This window comes from Peromyscus maniculatus, chromosome 8 (genome assembly GCF_049852395.1).
Source record: "Peromyscus maniculatus bairdii isolate BWxNUB_F1_BW_parent chromosome 8, HU_Pman_BW_mat_3.1, whole genome shotgun sequence".
NCBI lineage: Eukaryota > Metazoa > Chordata > Mammalia > Rodentia > Cricetidae > Peromyscus > Peromyscus maniculatus.
In genome coordinates, this window is record NC_134859.1 from 55,725,726 (window position 1) to 55,753,686 (window position 27,961).

The window sequence follows — 27,961 nt, forward strand, 5'->3', positions numbered from 1 at the left end:
ACTGCAACTGTCTGCTCTGCTCTGCTCTGGCAGACTGCAGGTGGGTGTGTCTGTGTTAACTGGACTGAAGGCATGTCCTTAAGAAAGTATTCACATTAAAAGAGCTGCTGCTGAGGAGACTGTGTGGCCTTTTCCTTTGCATCCTAGGGTTCTGGCTCCCTTCGGAGGTAGTTTTGATGCTACTACTTAAGATGCAGAGCTTAATCTGGCAATGTGCAGCTGAATTTTGAAAAATAAATCATAGACATTAATTATAATGCAAAGTCAAATTCTGAATAAAAATTTATTCAAATATTACAAAACAAAAGGCATAACAAAAGAATAACCACAGCAAAGTTTATCCACAATGCTTCTTTATAAATTAGATCGTGCTACCTGTCTGTCTGACAGCACGGGCTTGTAAGTCTGCAGTTGTGCTCACTTCAGGCCGTGTCAGAAGTTGACGTGATTTCGGATATCGTTGATTTGCTTCACCATTTCCCTTATGTGTTCACCCCTGCAAAATCATCAAATAACTCACTTAAAACAAATGAATGAGCCATTAGTACTGAGTTGTATGTTTTTTCCCCCTACTCCCAGCTCTGAGTCAGAGTCTCTGTGTAGCCCTGGTTATCCTGGAACTTACTCTGTAGACCAGGCTGACCTCAAACTCAGAGACCTGTCTGCCTCTGCCTCCAGAGTGCAGGGATTAAAGTCTGGCACCATGTGCAGGAGTCTAAGAATTTAAACTCTCAGTGTTGCAATAGACTTAAGAATGGCTTTCTTAATACTGGATAGCTTGAAAGGGTTTCAGGTGGACAGTGGTGGTTGTCTGTGTGGTGTTGGGGACTAAGCCCAAGGCATCACACATTAGACAGATGCTGTGCCACTGAGCTATAGTACAGCCCCAGGAACACTGCTAACCACATTCCCGGGACGTACTTTTCATTACACAACAAAACTGTATTATAGGAGAGCCACGATTTTTCATCCCACCATATTCATTGAAGCCTCTGTCTATCATGCCCCCATTCTGCAGGCAGATCTCAGATCAGGATTCTTATCCAGGCAGATAGGCAGCTTTTGGTATACTGCCATGGAAAAATTGTCTCACACCAGTAGCTCACTGGAAAACATCAACTTACTCTTCCTTCAGGATGGACTGGATGCACTTTCGCTGGTAGGCACTGAGAGTAATGGTGGGTTTCTGAGGACTCAGCACTTTTTCCATCTTTCGCTGTTGATAATCTTTTTTCATAGTAACCTTAAGTACCAAACAGATCATAGATATTTTGACTATGGTAATTATTTTACTGTTCACATTTTACAAAACTATATTAGCCACCTGCACCCATTCTCACCTGTTTGATGGCATTGCCCAGATGTCGTAGTTGATCAGGTATCAGCTGCAACTCTTTTTTCATGTCTCTCTCACTGTCGGAGAGAACTGGGAGCTGAGTATGGAAACTGTGAAGCACTTTTTTCATCCTTTAGAAAAAGGAAATGCGGGTTAAGACTGCAAATTATAACAGAAACAGAGTTTGTAATTCAAGAATTTGGTGTCTGAGGAGCTGGGGCACAGAGGAGTTAGGGGACAGTGGTCTTTCCTGACACTTGAAGGGCTGGAGTTCTGCTCTGTAAGTGTGTGGACACTGGGAGTACCCAACACTTGGTAACATCACTGATCCTGAGCAGAGGGAACTGGAGGATGCGTCATGGCGCACCCACCTGTTCATGATGTCTTCTTGTTTTTCTTTGGCTTCCTCATACTTGTCAGCTAGGCGCTCGGCCATCTCCCGTAGGCTTTTCCTGGAGGAATGAAAATCTCTTGGGGTCCATCTGATGTGGCACAGCATCCTGAGTGAGATGCCTTCCACTATTCCTCACTCTTTTCTCCTCTTTGGTTTTGACACCTACCTCTCCTCACGACAGTAATTGAGATCTTCTAGTTGTTTCCTCTTTTGGTCACATAATAATTTGACCCTTCAAAAAAAAGTAGTAGTTAAAGGTTAATGGAAAGCCAGGCTTCCACAGGTGATTACACTGAGCCACCCCTAGCAAGGACCAGTGGCTGTACAACACAGGACACTGTACCTCCGCTGAATCTCTTCCTTGGCCAGGTCCTGCTTGAGAATGTACTGTTCTCTGAACACCTGGGTGGCTCTGCTGATAAGCTGAAGACACTCCTCGGGAGGGGGAGCCAAATCCTTTTCAGATGACCTTTAGAACAGTTTCTGTCATTATTCTCGTTAGCCAGATAAAATAACCAAACAGACAAATCCTAGCTACTTTTTTTGTTGTTCCTGTTTTGGATTTTTGAGACAGGATTTCTCCATGTAACAGCCTTGGATGTCCTGGAACTAGCTTTGTAGACCAGGTTGGCCTCAGAGATCTGTCTGCCTCTGCCTCTTGAGTGCTGGGATTAAAGGTGTGCCCCACCACACCTGGCAAGACCTAGCTAGTTATCACCCCCGTTTAGCACTTTTTAGGTGCCACTTCTGACTAGCTGATGAGATGTGGCTATGTCCTCTCCCACTGCACCACAGTAAGGACAAAAAAAGGCCAAAAGCAAGGATGAACACTTGGTAGCAAGCACACAAAGCCCTAGGTTCAATCCCCACTTTAAAGAAAAAGCCCATTCTTAAAACTGGTATGTCCCAAATCCCATACTTAAGAAATGCTGGGTTGGCGGCACTACGTTGCAAGATGCTTTTAATGTGCTTCTCAAAGGAGTCTGGGGTTTCGGCCAGGATGCGCAGCGGAGACTCTGCCACTTCAGCATCCTCTCGGGTACACAGCAGGGGAGGAGATGCTGGGTGAACTGTACTTCTGCAAAGCAAATAAGTCAGGTCCACTATGGAGCCAGTTGTTGCATTACAGGATGTCTTTAGCACACTTACAAAAACCCATGGACACGAGGACCTAAAGTACAAGGACGTGCCTTCTGTCCTGGAAGGTCATCTTGGGAAGCTCCTATCTAGCCATTTGTCTGAGCATTTTGACCTCTTTAAAATTCTTTTTGAAAAGATCAAGGCAACTCAAACAAGTAAATCCCATGGCAAATCCTCTTGCAAAGGGCTCAAGCCAGCACTATAATACTTACCATTCCTTTTTGGGGCATAGTTTATATTTGATAAATGCTGGTGTGGGGCCAGATTACTGTTGTGTACTATATTTATTTCTACATAACTTCATTTCTAAAAATTACACTCTAGAGCAAACATTTCCATAGGTAATTTCCGAAGGACCGTGAACCTCAGCAGTACGTAACATACTTTGAAGGCAATTCATATTTGAAAGAGTTTTATAAATAAGTGTTAATATACAGATAACTTGTATTTTTGGCAAATGGCAGAAATATGATTAAAAGGTAACCATCTAATTAAGAGTTTTCTCTCCTCTTTGAGACTGATGTTTCTATTGTCCAAATAGTGTGACCAGGCTTTATTTAAAACACTAAAGGTGCCAGGTGGTGGTGGCGGTGGTGGCAGTGGCGCACACCTTTAACCCCAGCACTCTGGAGGCAGAGGCAGGCAGATCTCCGTGAATTTGAGGCCAGCCTGGTCTACAGAGCTAGTTCTAGGATAGCCAGGGATACACAGAGAAACCATTTTCAAAAAACAAAAACAAAAAAATAAAATAGGTAAATACATTGCATGGGTTCTGGAGATTGAACTCAGGTTGTCAGGGTCAGTGGCAAACTACTGAAGCATCTCACTGGTCCACTGGCAAATATTTTTCTAGTGACTCTTTTGTTTCAAGTTGCTAGAATTTGTGTTTTTTTAAATATAGAGCAACATAAAATTCATACCTATATTTTTTCCTTGTCAAATAATGTAACTGGTCTCTGTGTAGCTTTGTGCCTTTCCTGGAACTCACTTTGTAGACCAGGCTGGCCTCGAACTCACAGAGACCTGCCTGCCGAGTGCTAGGATTAAAGGCTATGCCACCACTGCCCAGCAGCTGGTCAGTCTTTAAAGAGCATGCAAGGACAGTAACTGAATGTAAGCACTTCACACTGTCAGTATTCAGAAGCACCTTCTCAGAATGCTCATCAAGAGACTGGAGGGACTCACATTTGACACCCCAGTGATTTGGTTTTCATGTCTATTTCTACATTTTTAAAACTTGACCTCCTGGGCTGGAGAGATGGCTCAGAGGTTAAGAGCACTGGCTGCTCTTCCAGGGGTCCTGAGTTCAATTCCCAACAACCACATGATGGCTCACAACCATCTGTAATGAGATGTAGTGCCCTCTCCTGGTATGCAGGCATACATGCAGACAGAACACTGTATACATAATAAATAAATCTTAAAAAACAAAACAACAAAAACCAAAAACAAACAAAAAAACCCTTGACCTCCCAAGGTTGTTGGAAAAGGAAAGTGATGATTACAATTTAACATGAACTCAGCTTTATGTTCTTTCCTCAGAGTTGCACATTTTGATGTCCCTCTGAGACTGGCACAAAGAGAGATAAATTAAGTACAGAATTTGGGACCAGACAGACTTTCACTTGCATGAGAGCTATGTGCAACCTGTGACTTGTTTAAGCCTTCTTCTATTAAGTGGAGATCAGTATATTCCTTAGGGGCTTGTCTGATGTGTCCTGGAGGGCACGCAGGAGAACACCTTATATCTGAGCCTGACATGAACCATCATTAAATTCAATCACAATGTGTAGTGCACCACCTTAGTTCTCTGTACTTGGGAAAAAATATCTAGCTGGGTGCAGGGATTCAGGCTTGTAATCCCAGATGAGGTAGGGACTTCTCTAGGCCAATATAACTTCAGACTGAGACCCCATCTCAGAAACAAAAGCTCTGATTCTCAGTTATGAGATGGCAAAACAAGACAAAACACCACCATGCCTAAAAGGACACCTTTCAGAGATGGCTATATCCCACCCAGTTCACAAGCCAAACCATACACCATATAGACAGCCTCAAACCAGTTACTGAGTGCATTTCCCCAGCTTTGATTTGGCAGAATTAGAGTTGTGTGAACTCTACACATACAATAGAGGCCTTATGAGACATTCATAGGTACTGGTGATGCAGATCATCGTGGGCCCCAGGATGTCCGGGACGATCCAGAATCCCCGAATTGGAGCTGGCTGCCTGGAGAGAGAGAGAGTCACAGTTAAGTCACAAAGCAGCAAATGCATCAGAACCAACAGCAACTACATGCTATTGAGTCCACAGTCTTTTGGGGCCGTGACATCCTGAATGTCAGTGGAGTAACCACCACAGTGATTTGAAAACATAATCCGATCAGTTTAGACCAAGCTCCCACTTAGCAATCTATAAGTATTTACCAATTACCCAGGGATAAAAATCTCTTTCTCCCTGCTAAGGCCTACCTATCTTGGTGAATCTAGTACTTCTAATGTCTACAAACTGCTCAGAAACCACACCCAGTGACTCCACACCTGCCAAGGACCTCATGTCATTTAGTGTGCATAGCATTGTTTCCTTCCTACTTCCTTTTACCAGAGGTGAGGGAAAATCCATGGCTCTTAAATGGGAACTGTTGTCCCCACCCATAAACTTTACTTACTGGTCTGTCTGCACGTCCATTCTACCTGTGTCTAACCACACATCTGTAGTGTGCCATCAACTGTATAGTTGGAGGGCTCTATTATGCATCTCCTCTCAGCTTATAGACAGGCTCGTGTTTTGTCTCATTTTGTTCATTCAAAACATTCCCCACTGTGGCTTTATGGGAAGCTTCACTGTGCTCCAGACTGGCTCCCCTTAACCTGTTCTTTATTTGTAACAGCAATCTTGTATGAGTACGTAGTATATACACAAGTGCCTGTTCACACAACTGTGTAGTCAATAGCTCCATTCTAGTCCCTTGAGCCAGGGTTTCAGTGAGCAAGGCTGGCAACCAGCAAGTTCCAGCTATCCTCCTGGTTCTGCTCCTACAATGGAGCTGGGCATATAGGAGTACATGACCATACCTAGCTTTTTGTATCTACTTAGAGGTTTGAACTCAGATCTTCAAGCTTGTTTAGCAAGTGCTGTTACCCAAAGACCCACCTCCCCATCCATTTTTTCTTTTTAAAATAAACTTTATTATATATCTTTAAAAAAAAAACCCATCAAACAAACCTTGCAAATAACCATCACACACTATAATTAATCAAAAGTCTATATATCTCAGTGAACTATACAGTTATCAGTATGTAATCTATATATAAAGGTGTGCATTTAGACCATGAAACCAGTACTGGGCCAATAACTAAAATGCAAAACTGAGGCTACAGCTCAGTGACAGAATGTTTCCCTAGCATGCACAAGGCCCTAGGTTCAATGAAGAAAAAAGGAAGGGGAGGAGGCAGAGCGGCCATAGAACCTTGCATATGTCTCTGATCATAGCCATCCTTCTTCATAGGTAATCACTAGTCCTATTTTCACACTGTCATGTCTTTGCCTTGACTTCATTTTAAACAGTTATTTTATGTGTATGGGGGTTTTGCCTCCATGTATGTCTGTATAACAAGTATGTGCCTAGTGCTGGCAGAGGCCAGAAGAAGGCATCATATTGCCAGTAGCTTGAGTTACAGATGGTTGTGCACTGCCATGTGGGTGCTGGGAATTGAACCTGGGTCTTCTGCAATAGCAGCCCAGCGCTCTTAACTTCAGAGCCATCTCTAGCCAAGTAAGACTAATATACAGTTCCCTGTTCACTTTTCAGCCTGGTACAGTTTACTGTCTGTCATTCCTCAATCCCTCCAGTACATTGCCCAGTCTTTATGGTCTATTGCCCGTCAGTGCTTATCCAATGCTACTGTGTCCTCTTGCAAATAGCTTCTCTTTGATATTCATCACACCTCCACTCTGGGTTCCCTCCATTCTCTGAACCCCTTTCTTAAGTTTCCTTCCTGGGATCTGCTGCTCCACTCACCCCTCACAATCATGTGTCGCTTGCTTCTCTCAGGACTCCTTATCTGACTCCGGACCTTTTCCTGGGTGATGTTTCAGAATAACAGTTCCAACACTGACACTTTTACTACTCCAGACCATTCCAAACTTCAGACCTACACACAATTGCCTATTAGGCTCTTCTACTTAAGGTCTTCTAGAGGGACATCAGCATCTTCCCAAATCTTCTCTTCTACATGCTGGTTTTCCAAAGGGTACTACATCTATTCATTTACCCAGACAAAGCCAACAGAGAATCCTAATAAAAAGATAGAGACTGCAATCATAGTGTGTGTGTGTGTGTGTGTGTGTGTGTGTGTGTGTGTACAGAGTTGCAGGGGTTGTTGTGTGTGTGTGTGTGTGTGTGTGTGTACAGAGTTGCAGGGGTTGTTGTGTGTGTGTGTGTATACAGAGTTGCAGGGGTTGGGTGGTGGGGTGGTACAAAGACAACAGAAGAGCCCAGAATTAGACTGGGGAATTAAGAGAACCACCTTTGAAGAAGTAATTTGATAAGAAAATAAACATCGGTTAAGAGAAGATGGAAAGCTGGAATTGGAGGACATAGGAAATAGGGTGACTCTGAAGCACAGATAAATACGTGATAATTATGATAGTGTTTTTTTTGTTTTGTTTTTTGTTTTTTCCTTTGGTTTTCCGAGACAGGGTTTCTATGTGTAGCTTTGCGCCTTTCCTGGAACTCACTTGGTAGCCCAGGCTGGCCTCGAACTCACAGAGATCCGCCTGCCTCTGCCTCCCGAGTGCTGGGATTAAAGGCGTGCGCCACCACCGCCTGGCTAATTATGATAGTTTTACAAGTGAAGTCATAATTACCAAGACAGTTATTTTCTGGGTAAACAGAGAAAGAAGGTCCTTACCTGCATGGCAATGGCTTTGTACAAAGAATGTGCTCTACAAAGCATTTCTGCTCTGCAGCAAGTTCCTGTAAACTATCCTTATCTTCTTCATCTACAAAGGAATGTATTACAGAAATTAACCGGTGCTTAGACAGAACTGCAAGTTAAAATGCTGTCATCTGTTAAATACAATTAAGTTCTTGTTTCAAGCCACTGCTTCTCACAGAGGGTACTGTTCTCAAATAGACCCCAGCTGAGGAGTTACTGAGAGCTGCTGGCTGCTGAAGAGGGTGAGGCAGTTTTCATAGGGTGTGGTGAGATTTATTTATTTATTATTTTTTTCGAGACAGGGTTTCTCTGTGTAGATTTGGTACCTGTCCTGGATCTCACTCTGTAGACCAGGCTGGCCTCGAACTCACAGAGATCCACCTGCCTCTGCCTCCCAAGTGCTGGGATTAAAGGTGTGCACCACCACCACCTGGAGAGCTTGTCTTAATATATGGTCCCATACACATGAGAAAGTAGGCAACCCTATTGGATATAGGTTATTTAAAAAAAAAAAAAAAAAAAGGGACATGAAGTTGGGGCTTGAGATGTGGATCTGAGAGGAGTTAGGGGAAGATGTATGTGTGTGCATGTGTGGTGAATATAAACAAAGTACACTGTATGCACGTATAAAATTCTAAAAAAATATAAATATATTTAAAAAAAGATAAAACATTTAGTCTGTCATTAACTATGGTGTTAGCTGTCGGGTTTTCCTAAGTGTTCTTTATTGTTTTGAGAAAATTCCTTTCTAAGACTAGTTTGTCAGTAGTGCGGAGGATTATAGTTTTTAAGTAGTGCGGAGGATTATAATCAAGGTCTTCTACATGCTAGGCAAATGAGCTACCACTGAGCTATATCCCAGCCTTTTTGAATGTTTTTAACATGAAAATATGTTAAATATTCTTAAAGTCTTTTATATCTGAGAAGAACATATATGGCTTTTCCCTTGTATTCTATATATTAACACACTACAATGTTGGACGCTAAAGAAACCCTCCATTTCTGGAATAAACAGAAAAACTAAAATTACTATAGTTACTCAATCTTTTTGTGTCTGTATTTGTCAGACATATTTGCCTCTAGTTTGTATATTTTGTTTGGTTCTGGTATCACAGGTTGAGGTAAGAAGTGCTGTTTTTTTTGGAGAAGCTCATGAGGAATCTGTATTTTAAAAGGTCTTGGGCAAGTAGTCTACCCCTCTACCCCCTTTCCTACTCCAGTCAGTTCTGATGGCTCTCCATTTCATCTAGGCCTTCTGACTGCCATGTTCACTCTTCCCTTATGATTTTAAATTTCTGTAAGCCTAACAATAATCTACCCTTGTTTTCTGACTATAATAATTTTAGTTTCTCTGTTTTAGTAGTTGGTCTATCTAGCTAAACGTTTATCAGTTCTGATGATGATCCTTCCAAAGAACGTTTAATTCCACTGGTTCTATTTTTTTTTTCTTCTTCAAACTACCTTCTGTCAGAACCTCTGAAAACTACTGGGAAATACACAGTATTAGCAAACTCACCTGATCCAAGAAACTTGTGAAGTTTATGAATCCAAGTGAGCCCAACACTGTGCACACCAGCTTCATGGGTACAGTGGTATCTCGAAGGACACTTGGGATCTGCAAGTGGGACCATCAAAGATAAAGGCAGCTACTGGGAAACTGAAGAATTTACCCAGTAGCCTCTACACACACACACACACACACACACACACACACACACACACACACACACACACACACGGTGATGCAACTGCTGTCTACACACACGGTGATGCAATTGCTATCTACAGGATCTTCACTGTTGTCAGGGACTTGAAAGTTTTTAATCTGAATTCCATTTTCAAATTGACAAGTATTAAAAACATCAGACACAATCTATATATTATTTTCTTTTCATACTTCTTTTGAGATAGTATCTCATTATGAAGCCCTCCCTGGCTGGCCTAACTCAGTATGTAGGCCAGGCTGGCCTCAAACTCACAGATCTACCTTCCTCTCCCTGTGCGAGGATTAAAGTTGTGCACCACACCATCCCTAGCCCCAAGTGTAATTTTCTAAAAGTATTTCCTATCAGGTAAACCATTCATCCTTTTCACATTTATTTCAAGTTGTTCAAAGTAAGGGTGGTTGAGAATGGAACTCTACACATACTGTTTTAAGATCCTATAGCTCAGGACTCAGAAGACGGCCATGATCCCATTGAGGCCCTCTGACTTCTGGGACTGACCTTTCTCGGATAAAACCCTGTAGGGCTAAGAGTTTTTGTTTTAATCTCTAAGAATCAGATGCTCTAAAAGAGAAGCAATCATGAACCAAAGGCTGTATGCTGATGACAACTTGACAAAATCAAAAACTTGGAATCTTGTTAAAAGAAACTAGTTACACATTGGGGACAATACCAAGAGTAGTCAACAGAAGTCATCATAAAGAGTTCTCTTTCTAGGCAGAGCAAAGGTGGGAGGAGGAGGAGGGAAGGAAACCAAAGGCGACACCAAGAGACAAGCAAAGTCAAGGGAAGATCAGCCAGCACATCCCTTGTGGACACTCTGTGACCAAGTTCAAGTTAAGAAAACACCTCATGGTTTAAGACTGAATTTAGTGTCACACATAAAAGAGATACGTCAGTGGTTTTATAAAAGGTAGAAATACAGTAAAGGCATATGTAGGTGGAAGCAGAGCGGAAGACACAGGCTATGTGGATGGTGCAAACCTGTCATGCCAACCCTGTGGGAAGAAAGAAATGGAAGCCGTGAACTGACCTGATAAAAGGACTTACCGATAAACTGAATTAGAAGACACTAAGGCACACAAAAGTAAAACTGCCTCTAACAAGCAGTTTAGAGAGGATGATCCTGGTTAACAGCTGCCTAGGAAAAGCAGGCCTGGTCTATGTAAGGAGAACTTTACACAGTAGTTTACACTGTAGATTTCCCCATTTGTCCAAACAACCAAACCTTGGAATTTCTGTTTCTGCAAAATATGTTACACTGTTTGAAGTATAATATTGTGTGAATTTATGAAAGCTGAGGGGAATTTCTATTCAAGGCCAGTTCCCATTTGTGCATTAGCCAGAACTAGAACATGCTATTACTAAAGAATTTTCCTTTATTAAAAGAAAAGAAAAGAAAAGAAAAGAAAAGAAAAGAAAAGAAAAGAAAAGAAAAGAAAAGAAAAGAAAAGAAAAGAAAAAAGAATGGTAGCTCTGGGGCTGGCAACATGGCTCAGCAAGTACCAGGTAAAGGTGTTTGCCACCAACCCTGGCAACAAGTTCAATCCCTAGAGCCCAAGGAAAGGTAAAATGAAAGGACTGACTCCACTTTGTGGACCTCCATACATGGCCTGTGGCATCTGTGCCCCCACATGTGCCTCCCCTGCCATAGTAGTATATTTCTAAAGGTTAAGAAAAAAAATGGAGAAAAAATAATGGGTTGGAGAAATGGCTCAGCGGTTAAGAGAGCACTGACTGCTCTTCTAGAGGACCTGAGTTCAAGTCCCAGCAAGCACATGGTGGCTCACAACTGTCTATAATTCCAAGATCTGACACCCTCACACAGACACACATGCAGTCAAAACGCCAAGGCACATAGAATAAAAATAATTAAAAAAAGAAAAGAAAAACAGGGTAGTTGTAAAAATCCTATGCTTGCACACATCTACTGAGTACAGAGCTGAAGTAGAGCTGCACTACCAAAGCACAGGTATTGCAGAAGCCATGCACACACTGCTCAGTACATAGTCCCATCATGAAACAATAAGCAGTTGCAAAATAAGATATAACCTCCTTTGAGCCTAGAAGCTATCTTTAGCCTGCTGAGTGGCTGTGATTACAACTACACCCCACCACGTTCAACTCTCTCGATTTCCTATTCTTCTTATAAATATTTATCTCTATGGTTAAGATCGCTTTTTAAATTTTATTTATAGTGTGTGCATGCAAGTAAGTGTGTGTGTGTGTGTGTGTGTGTGTGTGTGTGTGTGTGTGTGTGTGTGTAGTATGTACATACCAGGGCATACATGTGGAAGACAGAGGACACCTTTCAGAAGTCACTTCTCTCCTTATATAAGTACTGGGGATCCAACTCCGATTGTCAGGCTTGGTGACAAGTATCCTTATCTTCTCAGCTTGTCAACCTTCCCCTTTCTCATGTCTCATGTAGCCTAGACTGACCTCAAACTTGCTATGAGATTGAGAATGGCCTTTAACTTCTGATCCTCCTGTCTCTATTTCCAGAGGGCTGGGATTACAGGCACATGCCACAGCCTTGGTTTATGTAATGCTAGGGACTGAACCCAGAGCCTTGTATATGTTAACCAAGCACTTACTGCTGGCCACATCCCCAGCACAATAAGATTTTCTAAAGAGGGGCTAGAGAAGTGGCTCAGAGGTTAAGGGCACCAGTGGCTCTTCCACCCCATTCATTTCCCAGCACCCAGAGGGCAGCTCACAACCTTATGGAACACCAGTTCTAAGGGAGCTAACAGCCTCTTCTGGTCTCCACGAATGTGATGCACAAACACACACACAGGCAAAACACCCACACACATACAATAAAACGGATAAACCTAATAAAAAATTAAAATGGACTATTTCACTAGAAAAATAGGTTATTGGTTGAGAATATATACTGCTCTTCCTTTTAACTCCAGTTCCAGGAGACCTAACTACCTCTTCTGGCACATGTGTATGTGCATGCGCACACACGCATACACACCTTGAAAAAACATTAAAACAAAATACAGAAAAAATAATAAAGTTGATAAGATAGCAACAACAATTCATAACCACTTAAGTTAAAGCTTTTTTATTAATAGTCTCACTTTTTAATTCTGATTTCACAGTTAAGTTAATCTTGTGAAGCTGATGGATGTCATGTTTGATCTGGTGTATATACTGGAGTTCTGATAACTTTTAAACACTTTTACAGGTGCTGGGCCTGGCAGTAAAAGCCTGTAATCCCAGCCCACAGGAGGGAGGAGGAGGGAGAAGAATCCCCAGTTGGAAGCCAACTGTGCTGCACACTGACCTGTTCAGATAACAACAAAAGGCTGAGTGGGCAGCTCATGAGGAATCCTAGCATTCAGCAGATACAGGCAGGTAGGAGAATGTGAGTTGCAAAGCCTGGGCTACAGTGAGTTCTAGGCCAGCCTGGGTTACACAAGACCTTGTGTCAGTCAAGCCAAACCAAACCTTGTCTGTCAAATCAGCCCTCTGTCTGAACAATAAAACATTGAAAAAAAATTTTTTTTGTATAAATTTAAGACTTAAGACTCAAACCAGCTTACCTGATCTACCAGAATTAAAAATATTCTTTCAAACCATTTGGGATATTAAAATCTAGAGGAAAAAAATCTTTAATATTGAGATATAACAGAAAAGGTTTTTTTTTTTTTTTTTTTTTTTTTTTTTTTTTTTTTTTTGGTTTTTCGAGACAGGGTTTCTCTGTGTAGCTTTGCGCCTTTCCTGGGACTCACTTGGTAGCCCAGGCTGGCCTCGAACTCACAGAGATCCGCCTGCCTCTGCCTCCCGAGTGCTGGGATTAAAGGCCACCACCGCCCGGCTCGAAAAGGTTTTTTTTAAAGCCAACATTTAAGCCATTTTACTTTTGCCATAAAACTCTTAAGTGTTGGGGCTGGAGAGATGGCTCAGAGGTTAAGAGCACTGACTGTTCTTCCAGAGGACCTGAGTTCAATTCCCAGCAACCACATGGTGGCTCCCAACCATCTGTAATGAGATCTGGTGCCCTCCTCTGGCCTGCAGGTGTGCATGCAGACAGAATATTGTATACTTAATAAATAAAATTAATAATAACGGCCAAGGCGTGTGCTACTACCACCCGGCTTCTATCAAGTTCATATACTTAATGTTTATATTGCTTAGAAGACTAGACATGCTCAGCGAATTTTTTCTTGCAGGCTTATTATATAAGGAATACTGGTTTGAATTCACTATATAGGCTGAGATGGCCTTGAGCCTCTTGATTCCGGCTTCTGAGTGTTGAGGTTATAGGTACATACATTATGCCAGGCTACGAAATCAGCTTTTGTTGGGATCAGGGAAAGTCATCATTACACTTGTGGGTGGCACCAGTGGGGTGGCTCAGTGGGTGCAATGCCTACCACGCAAGCCTGATCCCAGAGTCCATGTAAAATGGACAGAGTCATCCAGAAAGCTGTCCTCTGATACCCAAACTTGACACACACACACATTCAAACACCACACACAATAATAAAGTGGACCCACAATGAAGATGAGTATGTTAAAACTTGAGTCTGCCTTGGAAAGAACGTGCTGTGTAGTAACTAAAGTCCAAAAGAATCCACAGTGGTAACTTTCCAAAAGCTGAGATCACACAAATAAACTCCATGGCAGTCATTGCTAAGTTAGTATAAATACAATGGGATAGAAGACCAGCACTTAGTGAATACCTTACTTACCTCTGTGCAGTTTAATTGGACAGGAAAAGTCAGAAGCATAGGGATCATCCTCTCCAGATGCCAGTTTCAAGGCAAGCTCTAATTCAACACACTCAAACACATACAGAGAAGGGATGAGGTCAACCCTGGGATCCCAGGACTTTTCTGACTGTTAAAAACACAAAGGGGGGAAAAAAGGACTGAAATTTCAACCTCTCATATGAATTAAAAAAGGTACACAAATACAGAAGCAAAAACCTGGGCACTTAGCCCTTCCAAATGTTAGTTCTACCCCCACCCCAGTCCTTAAACATCTAGTTCCCCTGTGATCCTTAAACAACATAACAAAAACAGAAGCCTGGGGAAAAGCAAGCCCAGTGATACAAAGGTCTTTCTTTGTTACCAAGGACTAGAATATAGAGGTCAAGCTGAGTGTGGTGCACACCTTTAATCCCAGCACGCAGGAGGCAGAGACAGACCAATCTCTGTGAGTTTTAGGCCAGCTTGGTCTACATAGCAAGTTCTAAGACAGGCAGGGCTACACAGAAAGACCTTGTCTCAAGAAACCAAAATAAAAAAAGAAGGCCAGAATCACCGTTAACAGTGGTGTTAATAAGTGTGTAGGAAATTGGGCACACACTTGTAATCCCAGCACTAGCTGGGAAAGTCAAAGCAGGAGGATTTCTAGATAGAGACCACCTTGGCCTATAGTGTAAGTTCAAGGCCAGGCTCAGCCACATAGTAAAACACCGTCTCAAAAATAAAAGGACAGGGGTTAGAGAAATATCTCAGAGGTTAAGTACACTGGCTGCTCTTGCAGACGACCCAAGTTTAGTTCCTAGCACCCACATGACAACTAACAACCATCTATAACTTCAGTTCCAGCAGATAGATGCCATTTTCTCAATAAGTCTTTTTTTTAAACGTAAATTGAAGAAAATCAAAAAATAAACTTAAAAACAAGCATGGTTCAAGCTTTTCTTTCATCATGTATATGAGTGTTTGACCTGCATGTCTGTCTCCGCGCCACTTGCATACCTGCTGCCCACAGAGGCCAGAAGAGGACATTGGATCCCCTGGGACTAGAGTTACAAACAGTTGTGAGCCACCTTGTGGGTGTTAGGAATTGAACCTGGATCTTCCTGAAGAGCAGCCAGTGCTCATTAACACTGAGCCATCTCTCCAGCCCCAAGAGCAGACTTCTGTCTGGAGTATTCAATTTACTGGCACAGGATGTGAAACAAGATCAGAAAACAAATACAGTTTCGTGGACTGGTAAGTTGGGCAATGTTCTTCTAACTTCTTTCCACTGGAACTCTTAGTTTTGCTTCACTTATTCTCACAATGCACCTGCTGTTGGAGATGTGAAACGTAGCAGCGCCAGCTTGGCACTTACTGTTTGATCGTCTTCTTCCTCCCCCTCCAGGACAACACAGTGGTACAGCATTCCTGACTCAGTCGCAATCACTAAGATATTGGGAACACAGGGCAAACAGAGTACAGCACAGGCGTCGTAACCGTAGTTATCTTCAGCTGCAGGGTGCATGGGCAACGGCCCCAACAGCTTTCCAATATTCCCAGGGCTAATGGAAGAATGAAAACATTATCAGGAAAATGTCGACAGAAGACAATCGCCCCCTACTCTTTGATTTTTGTCTTCCTTCAGCTACTGTAACTTCAAATAAAGGTCTCTATTTTTCATTTTTCCACTCACATCGCAGCGATAGTGATTCCTGATCTGATCATTTTCCCTTGAAAGGAAAGCAGCAATGCCTGAAGGGATTCCAGATTTTTGCTTCATTTGGTTTCTTCCTTCCAGTCAAAGTCCTATGTAATCTAGGTTGCCTTTAATTCTTGATCCTCCTGTCATAGCCTCCAGAGCTAGGATTCTACAATGCCACTGTACCTTTGAAGACACTGTAGACTGTCATTCTGTGAGGTTCAGGGGCATGACTGGCATCTATTGGTGGTGCTAAGATCAGAGGTTCCATCCCCAGTAATCACTACCACCAGAAAAAACAGAGACAAAGGGCTGGATAGATAGTTCAGTGATTAAGAGCATTGGCTACCATTGCAGAGGACCTGGGTTTGATGCCCAGTACCCACATGGTGTCTTATGAATGTCTGTCAGTAGCTCCAGTTGTAGGGAATGTGATGCCCACTTCTGGCCTCTGCATGCATATGGTACACACACATATATATAGGCAAAACACATACATGAAATAAAAATAAATCTTAAAAAAAAGAAGAAAAAAAAAAAGGACAAGGTCCCATTACACAGCCCAGGCTAGCCTCAAACTCAGAACTGCTGTGTCAGACTTCTGTGTGCTGAAGTTATGGCATGTACCAACACATGTAGCCTGGTTTCCATTTTTCCCACTCCACTGACAGTACCCCAGCAAAGATCACCTATGAATCCAAAGGTCTAACCTGACCGCTTCATTATCACTGGGTAACTACTGCTGTCGCATGACATTCTTTTTTTTGAGACAGGGTCTCTCCATATAGCCTTCGCTGTTCTGGAACTCACTATACAGACCAGGCTGGCCTCAAACTCAAACTCTGCCTGTCTCTGCCTCCTCAGGGCTGCCATGAAAGACCTGCACCACCCGCCTGGCTGCTTACCAGTGTCAATACTCCTAACAGTTTCTTTTCTGGTCGTGTTCTCTACCTTTCTGAACTCGCCCTTCCTAAGCTTTGTTCTCATTTTTCTCTCATTTTCTGGGCTCAAAGGGTGAACCCAAGACCCAAACAAAACAAAAAACCCAACAACAAAAAGGCAAAACTGACATTGAAAAACAAACAAACAAAGAAACAAACAAACCAACCCTGGGTGTACTGGATAGAAACTTACACCACTCCAGCCCTCCCTGTCCATCTACTCTGCTCAGAAATCTCCCTGTCTTCCAGAACAGACCTCACCATGTTCATGACCTAGAAATGTAGCTCCATCAATTTTCCAGCTGCAGTATTTGTTGTTTTGTACCCGAATTCACTGCTCTAGACCAAGATGTCAAATGACTGAACTTTGAATGGCTTCTGTGCTTATTTGTATACTCTATGGGATACCCTTGTGACTAAAATGGTCTCACCCTTCCTGTCGCTTCATTTAATCCTGCTTGAGACTGTTAGTCCCATGTGACATCAGTTCTCTGCAAAAATTCCCCTAACTCCTGCAGTCAAAATAGATAGTGTCTCCTTTTTAGTACTTAATGTGTCTCAGTACTAGGAAATGAGTCCTTATATGTTCATGTGTACACATGGCTTTCTCCACAATTTCAATGCAAGACATCAGATTACATCTAATCATACCCATGCTAACTTGTTTATATAAGAGAAACAATGCTTTTTCAGTTATCTAGACTTTGTGAGCCAAATTTAGTCTTTTCTTAACACAACTTCCCTAAAAAAACAAGGAAGAGGACAATCAAATAATCTGTACCATTTCTCATCTATACCCGGAACACAGGAAGGAATGTGCATCTCAATCAAGTTCAACAGTGATGATGCATACACTAACACTGGTTACTGCATTAACTTACACGTGTAACAGACTAACGTAGGTGAGGAAGGTCTCTCCGTTCTCATATAAGATGTACAGTGGATATGCCACCGCTTCTTCTTGGCCTTTTTGTCCAAATATATTCTTTGAGACTGCTGCCAGTGGCCCAAAGTCAAATGCAACTGCAGTCTCTCCTAGAGATGCTGTATATGCTCTTCTGCAAAGAGATTCGAAAAAAGTTTGTTAAAAACAAAAACCATTATGAAGAATAAATAAATTAAATTATTAATAAACAAATTAATACCATAGTAATTAGTGAAAAATTTGAATTTTGAAATAGTTTAAATACAGACACACAAACAACACATATATAGAAATATAAAGAGAAATGGAGCCGGGAGGTGATGGCTCACACTTTTAATCCCAGCACTTGGGAGGCAGAGGCAGGCGGATCTCTGTGAGTTGAGGCCAGTCTGGGATACAGAGTGAGATCCAGGACAGTTAGGACTACACAGAGAAACTGTCTCTAAAAACCAAAAAAGGATGAAAATCAGATGAATACAAATTAATTTATTCCAGTAACATTTACTACTTACTATGTGCTATGCACTGTTCATAAAATAAACCAGCAAATTAAAGAAACACTTCTCTTTCTAGTGAGTGAGCAAAAATAAACAACACATTCAGGAAATGATTTTGTTGTTGTTGTTACTTTTGGTTTTATTAAGACAGGGTCACACACTATAACCCAGGCTGGCCTTGAACTGTAACAATCCTTCTGCTTTGGCCTTCTGAGTGCTGAGATTACTGAAGTGTGTCATTTTTTTTTCTGAAAGAAAGTGGTGTTATAAAGAAAAAGGAGGGTCACATGGTGTTTGCAGGAGTGCTGTTTAGTAGCCTGTATGGCACAGGAGGACTCTGAGAAGCTGACATCTGAGCACAGGTCTGAAGAAAGTATGGGACCTGGTCTAGTTATCTGGGGAAAGAGCAGTTGAATACAATAATACACACCAAGGGTCTAAGGGTGGATAGTGATGCTTAAGGAATGGCAAAGAAGCCAGGGCATCTGGGGCTTGGAGAGCAAGGGCACAGTAGGAAGAATGACGGTGAACTGAAGTCAGGAGGTAAGCCTGTGGGCATCACATAGCTCAGGGTGTAGAAAACAGGTAAGTAAGTGATCTCACCGAAAGGGAAGCTAAGTATTCCTTTGGCTGCTGTGCTGGACACAGGCTATAGAGTATAAAGGATTTCCACTTTCTCTATGCTTTTTTTCTATTTTTCCCAAATAGATATGCATTACCTGTATAGTTAGGAAGGGACTATAAAACCATGGTGCCTATGTATATTAAAATTTGGTATAATTTGTTACCCAAAATGATTTTTGTTTAACAAAAGGTTAATGAGTATGGGTAAATTACAACCAAAACTTCACAGTTTAAATAATCAACATCACCTAAAGGTGTAAATACCATATTTTAGTTTATCACATGGAAAAGTATATGGTATCAGAATATGAGAAATATCAAGATAATGGAACAAATAGAGAAGTTAATGAAATAAAATAACTCCTAAGTCACTAAACTTAACTGAAGCTTCATTATACTCAATCCCAGCACTCAGGAGGCTGAGGCAGGAAGGTTGCTACAACTCTGTTGCTACCCTAAGCTTCATAGTGAAGCTCTTAGGTCAGCGAGAGCTACAATGTGAGAACCTGTATCAAGAAACAAAGGAGGAACTCAGTGGGTAAAGGTGCTTGACTCCAAGACTGACAGTCTAAGTTTATCCTTGGATTACTCATGGGAGAAGTTGAGACCTGCCTCCTTCAAGTTGGCCTCTGGCCTACACATACATCAATGCAGGAGTACACACATTCATGCAACATCAGTGTATGCACACACACAGTAAATAAATTAAAGACAGACGGACAGACTGACTGGCTGATAGGAAGTAGGTATGAATGAATACTCTGTGCCAACACAAATGCTAAACAATCTTTCATTCTGATACTAGGGGTTGAGCCTAGGGCCTTGCACACAATAGGTAAGTACTCTACCATTAAGTTATATTCCAGGTGGTGAGCACTTTTTAATGAATGATCCCATTCACTCTGTACAATAATCCTAAGAAATGAGCACTGTCAATTTTTTATATTCATGGAATATAGTCACAGAAATGAAGCTTAGCACAATTAGAAAACTTTCCCAGATGCCATAGAAGGCAAGTGGCAGAGTCTAGACTGGAACCAGGTGGGCTGACTGATGCCAGATCAGAGTACTTAACATTGTATTTGCTCTACTGACTCTTATATACATACTGTGCCTGTCAAAAACAAACAAACAAAACCCTATCACCTAACTAGGTTAGTTCCAGAAACACACTACAGGACAGAAAATACCCAGACTCCAGAATAGAATTAACCTCTGAGCTAGGTCCTGCCCTATTATGGAAAGAAATGCACTGGAATTTAAGCTGGTACTGTATTTCTTCATATCATTTAAGTGAAACTTTCAGGGCTGGGACAACTGGGGAGTAAACAGTTCCAGGCTGTAGCAACCCCTGGCTCTTAGCAGTAGACATAAATTCATCCTAGAGAAATAAACCCTCAACTCAGAATCTCAATATTCCCACACTTCAAGATCAGGTAAATATAAGTTCCCAGTAAAAGATCATCAATGAAGAGGAAAGCAACCTGACTGTAGGTCAGGAGAAGAACAAACATAGATCTTAGTATATCACTATCACTCCCATTAAGACTTTCAAGTATTAAAAGTGTCAAGTACAGGCTGGGTGGTGGTAGCACAAGCCTTAAACCCCAACACTCAGGAGGCAGAAGCAGGCAGATCTCTGTGAGTTCAAGGCCAGCCTAGTCTACAAAGCAAATTCTAGGACAGCCAAGGCTGTTATACAGAGAAACCCTGTCTTGAAAAACAAAAACAAAAAACAAAGTATCAAATACAGAATAAAGATGCATAAAATGTTCAAGAAATTATATTTAGAACAAGAAAAACTAAACATGAAGATAACTAAATGTAAATTCCAAAAATACTGACATTAGCTTTCATTCTAAGTGTGCACACTGTATTTGACTATGTGTAGTGCCCATCAGAAAGACTGATCAGGAGGCCAGAGGGTTGGGTTCTGCAAGTTCAAAGGATGATTCCATTAAGAGTAAGCCAGGACATGTAGTAGGTAAGAAAACAAAAGAAGCCAGGAGCACAGATAATCAGAAAGGCCAGGCACAGAGGTGCACGCCTTTAATCCCAGCACTCAGGAAGCAGAGGCAGGCGGATCTCTGTGAGTTCGAGCCCAGCCTGGTCTACAAAGCGAGTTCCAGGAAATAGGCAAAGCTACACAGAGAAACCCTGTCTCGGGAAAACAAAAGAAAAGAAAAAAACGTCAACATTTTTGTGACAAATAAAAACTTACCCTTTATTGAGTATTAAGCTTTCCTCCTCTGCTTCTGAAAGTACAATCACCTTAGTGGGTGTCTGAGGCTCACGGAGAGAGTAAATTCTAGCAGTCAAAAGAAAAGAAAATAGTACTTAAGTTCTCTCTGATGCCAGGCAGGGTAGCTCACACTGTAATTCTATCACTTGAGAGGCTGAGGCGAGAGGACCACGAAGAACTCCGGGCTACATTTACAGACCAGTGTGGGTTACAGAGTAAGACATTATCTCATCAAAACAATTTAATCAGTTCTTAAGTATTTTCCTACCAGGGGCTGGAGACATGGCTCAGCAGTTAAGAGTACTCGTTGCTCTTGTAGAGGAGCTGGGTTTGATCCCAGCACACACATGGAGGCTCACAACCGTTTGTAACTCTAGTTGTGGGGTTCCTTCCTCTTCTGACCTCCATGGGCACCAGGTATGCATGAGGTGCACATATGTACAAAACATCCATACACATAAAATAAATCTAAACAATTTATAAAGAATTTCCTACTAGTTCTTAAATCATCTCTTTGCCAAAGATCTTGCCTATTTCCTCTAGTTAACCATGCAGAAGGGGAGTTTATGACCCAAAGAAATGCTTTCTATCTTTAGCAACATTTTTTTTTGGGGGGTGGGGGGTGGATAACAGCGTTAGGGATGGAACCCAAGAACTCAAGCATAAGCACTGAACCACTGAACTCCATTCCCCACACCTTTAGTCCTACAGCAACTTGATATACCATGCTTGTTGATACCCATGGGAGGCCGGCCCCTTTCTCAACAGAAACAGGAAGAGTGGATTTGGAAGGGGGTGGGGAGGGGGAGAATGAGAGGAGGCAAGCCTTTACTCCCAGCACTCAGGAGGCAGAGGCAGGTGGATCTCTGTGAGGTCAAGACTAGCCTTGTCCACACAGTGTGAGACACTATCTCAAAGGGGGGAAAAAGAGAAAGAGAGAATGGTTACAATAGGCAATCAGATAAAAACATTACAACATTCAGTGACTTATTTGTGTTATCCCGAACAACTATTCAGTAAATAAGTAGTAAGACACAACGCTTTTCCATTCACAAGGTAAACTAGGAAAGGTAAAGGTCACCTTATCACATTGTCTGATGTCAACAGCACTATGTGGGGATCCAGCATCTCACTTGGATACCACGCAGCATGCTTCAGAGTCAGAGAGGTAGAGCTGGTGAAAAATCTCTCAGCAATTGGCGTGGTACTAAAATAAAACAATTTTCAAAAACATTTGTGTGTAGAACTTGGAAGAAACACATTCTAACCTACTGTAACACTGTTCCTTTCCTTCTCTTGTCATTCTGAGAGCATTCCAAGAACCTATCCAAGAAACCAAAGTGCAAATATTTTCTATATTACAGTAATATGTTTTATATATTTTGGTTTTGCTGGTTCAGACAGGATCTTGCTACATAGCCTGGCTAGGGCTTAGCCCTCACAATGTAACCCAGGCTGACCTTGAACTCACAGCAAATCCTCCTGGCACAGCATCCTGAGGGCTGGGATTGCATTTGTGTATTACCATACCCAGCTTATATAGCTCTTTAAAAATGTGTTTTGATATTGCCTCTTGTTTGGTCTTTTTGCGAATCAATGTAGTAAGGAAACTATAAGGGCAGATACGATTATTCTGAAAATTAAGAAACAGTGATCTAAATACTATTAAGCAATTCAAGTAGACTCTCTTTATGTTACAGAGGTAAAGGTAAGTCTAGGTTTCTACGTTATATTCTTTTCAGTAGACATTTTAGATTCCCACTTTCCTGAATTTTTATTTTTTAATTTTTGTGTGTGTGTATAAAAATGAAACTGAAAGTTGGGCATCATATTTCTGCAGTTCCAGGTTCACCCCTGTGTGGGGCAGGGAAGCAGGGAAGGGCTATTACTTGGCAGGCTTTGTTACACTAGGTATTAAGACTCCCTTCACCCCCTTGTTTTTTTCTTTTTTTTTTTTTTGAAACTTGGAAGAAGCCATGAGCCTTAATTTAGATGTTTTCTTTCTGTGACTGAACACCTGGCAGCTGACCAACTGATGTACCTTAGGGCATGAGTAGCTCATGGTACATTTATGATGTCACAGTACAAAGTGCAATGACCAGAAAATGTCCTGACATATAAATGGTATCTTGGAACAAAGATGTTAATCAATAAACAAAGTCCTTAATCCACACACTTTACTTCAATATGTGAATAGTTCTTAAGCTCATGCACTTAACTGCAAAATTTCGGCTATTTCTGTAAAAATAATGGACTGATATTGTTTCTTGTAATTACAAATAAATATTAATACAGTATTCTTCAAAAGTAGTAACAAAAGGGGCTGGGAAGGTAGCTCAGTGGTTGAGAGCACCTGCTGCTTTTGCAGAGGATCCAAGATTGGTTCCCAGCACCCTCATGGCAGCTCACAACCATCTGTAACTCCTGTTCCAGGGGATCTGACACTCTCTTCTAGACTTCCTGGGTACCAGGCACACAAGCAGTACAGTACACTTACATAAATGAAGGCAAAACACTCATACACATTAACAAAAATGGTAACAGCAATAGCAACACAGGAAGCCAGTCTGCAGGATCACATGAATGCTCAAATGTTCTAATAGTAGAATCCCAAAATACATTTCAACCACCTCTGATCTAAGCAAGTTACAGTTAAACACTAAATGGAAATGCAACTTACCTACAATTCACAGTTGCTTTTCCACCTTCAAATTCAGAATCCTTTCCCCATCTTTGAGGTAATTCTAATGCCATAAGTCCTTTCATTCCTATAAGTGCTACATGATGTTGCGTGGGACTTAACAAGACTTGATGAATTTCAAACAGGGGTGGATTTATGCAAAGTAATCTCTGAAAATTAAAGCAATTTAGTAAAAATAGTTAATTTTAATGTTAATATATTTGGGAGTTGCTTGAAACCATAATCATGCTTTAATTTTCTATAGTTACAAAATAACAGCATTCTGGACAAGTACTAATACTTGTTGTATTAACTGTTTATTCCCCAAGAAACTATCTCTGGGTGCTTCATAGATGACTTAGCTGCTAAAAGCACTTGCTCCTCTAGCAGAGGACCAGAGCTTGGTTCCCAGCACTCACATTTTAGTTCACAGTCTGGAACTACAGTTCCAGGCAATCAGATACCCTCTTCTGGCTTCCTGGAGCACCTGTATTCATTCATTCATTCATTCATTCATTCATTCATTCATTCATTCATTCATTCATACACACACACACACACACACACACACACACAAAAAAAAAAAAAAAAAATAAGTGTTAGGGCTGGAGATGGCTCAGTGGTTAATAAGAAGCATTGGCTACTCTTCCAGAGGACCTGGGTTCAATTCCTGGCACCTACATGGTGGTTCTGTAACCATTTTCTGGCCTCTGTGGGTACCAGGCACATGAATAGTACATGCACACACATACAGACAGAACATGCATAAACAGAAAATTAAAAACAAAACAAAAAACTTTAGCTAGGCAGTATGCTGGCACATGCCTTTAATCCCAGAACTCTGGGAGGCAAAGGCAGGAAGATCACTGAGTTTGAGGCCAACTGGTCTACAGTCTGAGTTCCAGGACAGCCAGGGCTGTATACAGAGAAACCTTGTCTCAAAAAACAAAACAACAAAACAAAAACCTAAAACAAACAAAACACAAAAACTTGCCTCCTCACATAACCTCACAAAAACTACTTAAGATTTGTTTTTCTTCTCTGTATTCCTGGCATCAAGCAGACTCTTGATATTTAGTGAACAAATAAGTTTAGAAGTATTAATAAAAGATAACATTTTCCCAGCACTCGGGAGGCAGAGGCAGGCGGATCTTTGTGAGTTCGAGGCCAGCCTGGGCTACCAAGTGAGCTCCAGGAAAGGCGCAAAGCTACACAGAGAAACCCTGTCTCGAAAAAAACCAAAAAAAAAAAAAAAAAAAAAAAAAAAAAAAAAGATAACATTTTATAAACAGTACTGTAGAATAAAGAATAGCTTCAGGCCAATTATGGTAGTGTCCACCTTTATTTCCCGTAGCCAGGAGGAAGATACAGGTGGCTCTGTTTGAGTTTCAGGCCACCCAATGCTACAAAGTGAAAGCCCAGATTAGCTTCAAGAGTTTTGCAGCAAACAGTACTGATTTATCTATGTGGGCGTAGTATAAAAGAGTGATATTTTAAGGGAGTTCTAATAATTTGTGATAGCATCATACATCCTCAAAAATACTCACTTTTACACTGGTACTTCCTATTTCTTTTCTCATGACCATTTCGGATGACTACTTTCTTTTCTTTTTACTCTTAGTAAATAATGATGAGACTGTCAATATATTATTTACCTTTGTATGGAGAATCATGCTAAGCCAAAATCATTTAAGATAAGGCTTTTTTGAATATAATAAGATTTCTAATTGCCTTTGTATCTCTAAGCCAGTTTGTTTTTAAATGCCTGTTGCAGAGCTGGGCAGTGGTGGTGCACAGCTTTAATTCCAGCTCTGACCAGGATCTGCCTGATCTCTGAGTTTGAGGCCAGCCCAGTCTGAAGAGCAAGTTCTAGGGCAGCCAGAGTGGTTGCACAGAGAAACCCTGTCTTGGGGGGAAAAAAAAAAAAACAAAAACCCACACAAAAACAAATACAAAGTCACCAAATATTAACAGAGCTCTTGCATGCTCTAAGATTAGGTCAAGTGCTAGACATAAAGAAATAAGGTCGACACAGTCTCTGTTTTGGTGTTTACAAATGAGAAAATACAACAAAAACACACCATCTGGTAACATAGGATCACCTTACACACAGACACACACACACACACACACACACACAGACACACACACACACACACACACACACAGACTGGCTTGGTTCAGACCTGTAATCTCAACAATCAGAGACTGGGCAGGAGTTCCAGACCAGCCTGGGCTACATAAGTGATTTCAGACCAGAGAAAAGAAAATCAAAAGAAAATAAATAATTAATTGAAACAATGCATGAATTTCTGATACTTATTCTTAATGGGTATTTTACAGCAGGTAAATGTGTAAATGTTGACCAAGTTTCTCAAGAGCACTGGCTGCACCTTGTTAAAATCAATCACTTCGCAACAAGAATTAGTCGAGGACACACAGCAGATCTCATGCATTGGAATGAATGCCACATTTTGGGTTTTTTTTCCTTGTTTGTTTGCTTGCTCCTTTTTTTTTTTCTTTTTGAGACAGGGTCTCTCTATGTAGTCCTGGAACTCACTATGTAGACCAGGCTGGCCTCTGCCTCCCAAGTGCTGGGACTAAAGACCTGTGCACCAGTCCTGGCTTTAAAAAAAGTCTCTAATGGAGGGGCAAAGTAGTTTTTTTTTCCTTTCAATTAATTTTTTTTTTGGGGGGGATGCTACAGGGGTGAGGGACAGATTTGGAGGGACTGGAAGGTGAGCAGGATTGCGGTACATGTTGTGAAATCCCCAAAGTATCAATAAAGAATTATGTTATATATACATATATATGTGTGTGTGTGCATATATAAATGTGTGTATATAAATAAAATACTGGGGGGGGGGAGGTTGTTTTTTGTTTTAAGATAGGATTTCTCTGTGTAGTTTTGATGCCTGTCCTGGATCTCATTCTAGACCATGCTGACCTCGAACTCACAGAGATCCACCTGGCTCTGCCTCCTGAGTGCGTGTGCCACCACCGCCTAGCTTGGGGGGAAAGTCTTTAAAAGAGAATCAGTTTACTACAAACGAACACTTCAATAAAGCAGTATTCGGTCACAGCAAGTCTAGAATAATTCTGATTATATCAACCTTCACATGTCATTCATTGGCTCATCAAATCAAAAAGGTATGAAGACCTAGCTCAGAGCCGGAACGCCTGTGCTTGCCCTGGTGGAGGTGAAGGTGTGTGCATTTCTCCTACGGATGCGTTAATGGGAGTGTGCGCATGTGCGCGCGTGTTGATCTCCCTGCACTGCAACAAACGAACCAACCCTTCCAACTTGAGCGCGCGCCCAAAGGGGCAAAACCAACACCCAAACCCAGGGACTCCCTTTTTTCATTTCAGTCAGGCAACGTGGTCCTTTCAAACCCGTCCTAAAGCTCACGATCAACCCAAAGAATGTGCCACATCTTTAAGCAGGGTTCTTTGGGCCAAGTCACTAAAACTGCTGTCTCCCCCGGAGCACCGACCATGTATCTCGTCACGGACCTCTCTTTTTCTCCCAGGCACTCGGAACACCAGTTCCTCCAAGTGCCTGGCAGTGACCGAGACAATACTCCTGCTGGAGCGGAATAAAGATCCGGAAGGCGGGCTTTTCCCCTCGAAGCGGGATGCTCCCGAGAGACGCCTGCTGCAGTCCGCTGGCACACCCGCGGCCGAGCCACGCCACCCGGACGGGAAGCGAACCCAGGAGCCGAGTGGGGGGCCCGCCCAGGGTCGCTTTCCAGACGCACTGGCGCACCTGGTACTGCGAGAGAGGGGGCTCCACGCTGCCCCCGCTGGGGCCGCGAAGGCGAACCACCAGGAAGGCGCTGTCTTCTGCGTCCCACAGAAAGAGCTCCCCTCCGAGGCCGAAGACCAGGTTTCTCGTCAGCGGCAAATGCGGCGGCAGCGGAGGGCACGAGGGAGAAGTCGAGGCCGCTGGCTTCTCCGCTTCGGCCGGGCTCCTGCTTTTCAGGCCCTCGCGGAGCCGCAAGAACGCGACGTGGTTGGGGAGCCAGCTCTGCCACAGCTCCCCGTCACCCGCAGGCCCCTCGGCGGCCGCCATCTTGAACGCAACAGCTCTCGGTTCTGGGAGCGCAGCCC

At 42.1% G+C, this 27,961-nt stretch overlaps 1 protein-coding gene across 1 annotated transcript; it reads right to left on the minus strand.

The window, feature by feature from the left end:
• Positions 1-264: 264 nt before the first annotated feature.
• Nup88 (nucleoporin 88) lies at positions 265-27,923 on the minus strand. Its single transcript, XM_006994105.4, has 17 exons — positions 27,618-27,923; positions 23,852-24,021; positions 22,253-22,378; positions 21,151-21,237; positions 17,765-17,941; positions 15,619-15,805; positions 14,244-14,391; positions 9,327-9,425; positions 7,784-7,874; positions 4,998-5,099; positions 2,650-2,808; positions 2,074-2,199; positions 1,897-1,962; positions 1,708-1,788; positions 1,341-1,467; positions 1,125-1,243; positions 265-496 (listed from the first exon to the last, which is right to left on the minus strand). The coding sequence occupies exons 1-17, from the start codon at positions 27,921-27,923 to the stop codon at positions 433-435; spliced, it is 2,235 nt and encodes a 744-aa protein (XP_006994167.1). The 3' UTR covers positions 265-432.
• Between the last annotated feature and the right edge of the window lie 38 nt (positions 27,924-27,961).

Coding starts and splice junctions, on each gene's coding strand:
- Nup88 (XM_006994105.4), bottom strand. CDS start 27,923: ATGGCGGCCGCCGAGGGGCCTGCGGGTGACGGGGAGCTGTGGCAGAGC. Junction 9,426..14,243: donor TCCAATTAAACTGCACAGAG/GTAAGTAAGGTA, acceptor TCCCACTTGCAG/ATCCCAAGTGTCCTTCGAGA. Junction 497..1,124: donor CAGTCCATCCTGAAGGAAGA/GTAAGTTGATGT, acceptor ATGATTTTGCAG/GGGTGAACACATAAGGGAAA.